The sequence below is a fragment of the Triticum aestivum genome, chromosome 4B (genome assembly GCF_018294505.1).
Source record: "Triticum aestivum cultivar Chinese Spring chromosome 4B, IWGSC CS RefSeq v2.1, whole genome shotgun sequence".
In the NCBI taxonomy this organism is placed as follows: domain Eukaryota; kingdom Viridiplantae; phylum Streptophyta; class Magnoliopsida; order Poales; family Poaceae; genus Triticum; species Triticum aestivum.
The window spans coordinates 593,600,571-593,605,649 of record NC_057804.1 but is presented as its reverse complement, the minus strand read 5'-3'; the positions used below and the strand labels follow the sequence as shown (position 1 = coordinate 593,605,649).

Below are 5,079 nucleotides of genomic sequence, written 5' to 3'. Positions count from 1 at the left end.
TTGGCTCTGTCGTCGGAGCAGACAACACAAATGCTGCCTAGGAGCTCAACGATGGACGTAACACGATCATAGTCGCATCGAGGTCCCTGCAACACCTCAAATTCTTTGGTGCTAACGTCCAACGCCAACACCTCGCACCGTCCTCTTGAAGGCTCTGTGCAAATATCAGGATCCACCATCCAGTAGAGTTTACCTCGAGCGTATGCCGGCGGCATGTCGGCGACCGGCCTCGGGGGAGTGCTGATCTGAGTCCAATGACACAAGGTAGTATCAATGAGCTGGACAAAGCAGTCGAGCTGGTAGCTTCGAGTTGCGAAGTTTCTCTCTTGGTAGATGAGGAGCACCGGCACGTGCTTCTTCGACCTCGCGTCGCCCAACCCGATCCTTCCCGGAAAGAAGGTTCCATCTTCGCCGTCGTACTCCTCAGATATGCGCTTGTAGTACCCAACGCTTGGGTTGCAGATGAAATCCCATGAAGTGCCCTTCCAGTCGATGCAGCTGCCGACGGCTAGACCGTGCACGGGTTTGGAGGAGCATACCGCTCTGCGATTAGAAGATGGCTGTTGGTGCTCATCCATTGGCTGTAGAGGAAAGAAGACGCCATGGTAGGGCTCCAGGAGCATCACTTTCAGTGATTTCTGATTTGCTTCGTGGAGTAGTGTGTGCTGCTGCATGAATCTGTCGCTCTTGACCACTGCGTGCCAGTCTTTGCACACATGGCTCAGTGAAGCAACGGAACGAGCCGGCAGCCACTTGAGCACATCCGACCAAGCCTTTCTCCATGGCGACGAGAAGATCATCTCCTCGTACGTGTGGCCTACCGACACCAGGCTCTCCTCCAACAGTCCCACGGTATGGTGGGGTTCGCTTTCCATGATTGCATCGTCGACGTCGCGGCCCAGCATCGCCGGCGAGAACACAATCTCCGGGGCCGCCGGGTTGCGGCCGAGGTCCACCACAAAAACAGTCGACACACCTGTGGCGAACATGATCTTCTTGTTGGGGTCGCCGTCGTGGTAGATTTCGAGCGGATAGACCCATTTTGACGGCGGCAGCAGGGCACGCCAAGCTTGCCGCTGGATGCAGCAGAGCTGCTCCACTGCCCACTTGCTCTCACGAGCCGCGAGATATAGAATGGGTCGTCGCCGCTCGGAGAAAGTCCATTATAATGGGCACACAGGCATCCATCCAACACGGCCAGCCCGAATGGAACATTCTCTAGTCCCGGCGGCGCCGACAACGAGCCGAAGGACTCGTCGGAGACGTCGAAGGTGGTGATGACGCCATGGCCCTGGCGGTGGTGCTGGAGAAAGTGCAGATGTCCATTGAAGAACACGGCTGCCTCTGGCCGCGCAACGGAGGCGTGATGACTATCGCACGAGGCGGCCGGCTGGTGAGCGGCCGGCCTCCAGTGCACGGACACGCCGTCGAGCGGCAAGACCTCGCAACTCGCCGTTCCTTCGTCGTGGAGGGAGATGATCCGTACGACTTTATGTTGCTTCGCTTTGGAGCTGTAACCCAGGCCGTAGGCCACTAGGCTGTTGTTGCTGTGCCGCCGCTGCCGCCCGAACATGATCTTGGACGGTATCTCGCTGTCCGGGAGAAGCGAGAGCTCGCCGGTGCACGGGTTGCACAGGTAGTAGCCACGGAAGTACTTGCGGCGGAGCAGGACGAGGCCATGGCATGGCTTGGCGGTGAGCACCTCGACAGCGCAGTCCGGCTCTAGCCGTGGGAGGGGTAGGACGCCGGCGGTGAGCTGCTCCGCCGCCACAGAACCAGTGCCGTGCCGCCATGCGTGGAAGCGGTACTGCGCAGTCGTGAACAGGAGCTTGGGCGGGTCTTCTCGTTGATTCGCTCGCTCGAGGTGGAGGTTGGTGAAGGAGGACGATGAGAGCGTGGCCGCCCACGAACGTGACAGGCAGCGGAAGCGGCGCACCGACTTGGCCGGCAGACGAGCGAAGATCTCCACCAGCAGCTCCTCCGGCAACGCCGAATATCCTGTCTGATGCCTCCGTTTCAGCGATGGCTGCTCCATGACGTCTCGTGATTGATTCATCAGTTGGCAGGGGAGACGCTAGACTATATATATACGCTCCATGTTGGAACTCCGTCGAGTTCTCTGCTCTCACTCGGATACGGAGTGTGACCCGAGAGCTAGCTGGCTACTCGTTCCCTTTTTCGGCGGGAAAGCTAGCTGGATACAGTTCCTCTTTTTCTTCTTTATATTACAAGGATTGGGGCCCGCTTGTCTGCGATTGGTATTGTATATTGTTAGATTTTTTTTATAACAATTGGTTTGACGTGTGTTGAGCAGAATAGAAAATCGTCTATATGCGTGGTCCGTAAGGGAGGATCAAGGGCAGTCACTGTATACACTATAATAAACAGATAGAACATTCTCCTGTGATCCCTGCATGTTTTTTTTTACTCCTCCCGTTTCATAATGTAGTGCGTATAGATCTTTTTTCAAAAGTCAAGCTTTAAAAACTTGATCAAATTATTAGAGGCAACTATTTATATGTACAATACAAATATATAAAATGTGATTTTTTTCTTATAATGAATTTAATGATATAAGTTTAGCATTCTAGATGTAAATATTTTTCTTACAAATTTGATTGAAGTTTGTGATGTTTGACTTTTCAAAAATATATGTATGCACAACGTCATGGAACAGATGGAGTATGGTAAAGCGAAAAAAACAATACATGATGAACATTTTCATAAATAATTTTAAAATGTTCATTTGGGTACTAAGACTAATTTTAAAAAAATTATGACTTTTAAAAAACATTTTCAGGATAAAAGAGATTTTTTATAAAAATACATGATGAACATTTTGTTGTTAAAATGCAATGAAATAAATGAAAATACACTATGAGATTCTTATTAAAACAAGGTGAACAATTTTTAAGTCGCAAGATGGAGACAAAAATATAAAAAACTCGTTACCGATGGAAGTTTTCACAGAAAAGTCTTTGAGTAGAATAACAAATGTGAGCAGCTAGGAGAAATAGCAAGAAAAAAAGAGTTTAATAGTCTGATTTCTATAAATGTTAAGTTGTGGTACAAACAAAAAATGGTATAAGTGTTAACTGGTTTAAGATTCGTCTATTTTTGCTAAACTTGTGAAATGATGGCAAACACTTGATCTGAACGAAAAAAGGTCAGTTGTGTGTCGAGGCCAAATGCATAACGAGGGTGGACTTGGAAAAAATAAAGACAAAGGGTCGGACTAGTTGTGTGTCGAACATGAGCTTGCAACTGGTGCAAAAGGGTGTAGCCATTTGTGAATAATAATGAACATGCAACTAAGCTAAGTCGTGTCGGACAAAAATAGTTGACCCCCAATTACGTGTTGATGATGGACTTGTAAATGACAGAAAATATTGATGACCCCCTTCCACCAGTTGCATGTTGATGTTGGAATTTCAACTAAGATAAAAACAATGTCGGACCCAATTGAGAGTCGAGAATGGACTTGCAACTGGGCCAAAAAAATGGCAGACCTGAGTTGCAAGTGCACCCCTCAACTCACAACTGGGGAAAATGATAGAATGTGGTTGTGTGTCGATTATGGACTTGCAACTGGGACAAAAGAAATGAAGTTCGGGCCTAGTTGCGAGCTGAGGGTGGAGTTGAAACTAGGGCAAAAAAGAGGTACGGCTCAGTTGTGGGACAAGAGGGTGGATTTGCAACTGGACATAAAAAGGAGTGGAGGTTGAGTTGCATGTCAAGAAGAATGGACTTGCAACTGGGAGAAGGAAAAACTTGGGGCCCAATTTGTTAGTTGAGGGTGGGCTTGCAGCTTGGAGAAAAAGTTCGATGACTGCTGCCATGGTGTGCGACGACGGCGTTCTTTGAATGGCCACGATGATGTTGCGATGGCATGATTCAATGATCGCAACAATGCTATAGCAAAAGTCCGGATTGCTTCGACAGTGTGTTTCCATGTCGTATTTTCAACGATGCTACGACGGCAGCCTGGTTGCTCTGATGACGTTACGATGGCATATATGTTTTGACGGCCACGACGACGACTGAGGCATCAATGACGCTACTCTAAGCATTGCTATATCATAACAAATCATGACTTCATGCGCTTGCTAGTACCAAAATTCAATGAAAACCCACAATAATGTCAAAATATGGTGTTCTGGAATCCTTTTTGGTGCTTGTTATGTGCATCCTCTTGAAAATGTTTGTAGCATCACCAACATGTAGGCACGTAGTAAGCACTACGGGTGAAGTGCAAGTAAAAAGAAACTATTAGACATTCACAACTTCAGGTGTCACGATAGGTGTTCACGTGGGGGGATATGTAGACAGTGCACGCCACACAATCCCGTGCTATCACACGGCACACGGACGCGGATGACGAAGCCCAAGAATCATCAGACTTTTTTTAATCATTTTCCTAATTATAATGTATTAAATGAGAAACATACACGGGTGAACTTTGAGCATGGGAAAGTTCACGATCCAATTAACGATTTGAAAAATTAATACAGTACAAGAAAACTAAAGGTTTATTCCATTGAAAGATTTATAAAAAAATTGAATAAAGTATGATATTAGAAAAGTAAAGGATCCAATATAAAATGAGGTGGCGATTTAAGAAGTTAATATAGTACAAGAAACCAAAAGATTTGTTCAATTGAAAGATTTATAAAAAAAAGGGAATACAGTATAATAAGAAAACTAAAGGGTTTCTCTAATTGGAAAAAATGCGGTTTGTTATGGAGGGATAGCGTTAAAAAATGAATACAGGATTATAAAATTGATGGATTTATTTAATTGAAAGATTTTTTGAAAGTGAATACAGTATAATAAGAAAATTAAAGGATTTTATAATTAAAATTTTTGGTTTGTTATGGAGGGATATCGATTTTAAAAAATGAATACAAAAACTAAAGTATTTATTTAGTTGAAAGATTTATAGCAATTTAAAAATGAATGTAGAAACTAAAGTATTGACTTAATTGACAGATCTTTCAAAAAGTGAATACAGTATAATAAGAAAAGAAACGGATTTCTCTAATTGAAAAAAAATGGTGGTTTGTTATGGAGGGATAGCGT

The 5,079-nt window shown here is 45.3% G+C and overlaps 1 protein-coding gene across 1 annotated transcript; it reads right to left on the bottom strand.

Annotated features, from left to right (window-relative positions):
• Window positions 1-795: 795 nt before the first annotated feature.
• LOC123090257 (putative F-box protein At3g23260) lies at window positions 796-2,035 on the bottom strand. Its single transcript, XM_044511647.1, has one exon. The coding sequence runs from the start codon at window positions 2,033-2,035 to the stop codon at window positions 818-820; it is 1,218 nt and encodes a 405-aa protein (XP_044367582.1). The 3' UTR covers window positions 796-817.
• Between the last annotated feature and the right edge of the window lie 3,044 nt (window positions 2,036-5,079).

Excerpts from the sequence above, each read along its gene's own strand:
- LOC123090257 (XM_044511647.1), bottom strand. The coding sequence starts at position 2,035 with ATGGAGCAGCCATCGCTGAAACGGAGGCATCAGACAGGATATTCGGCG.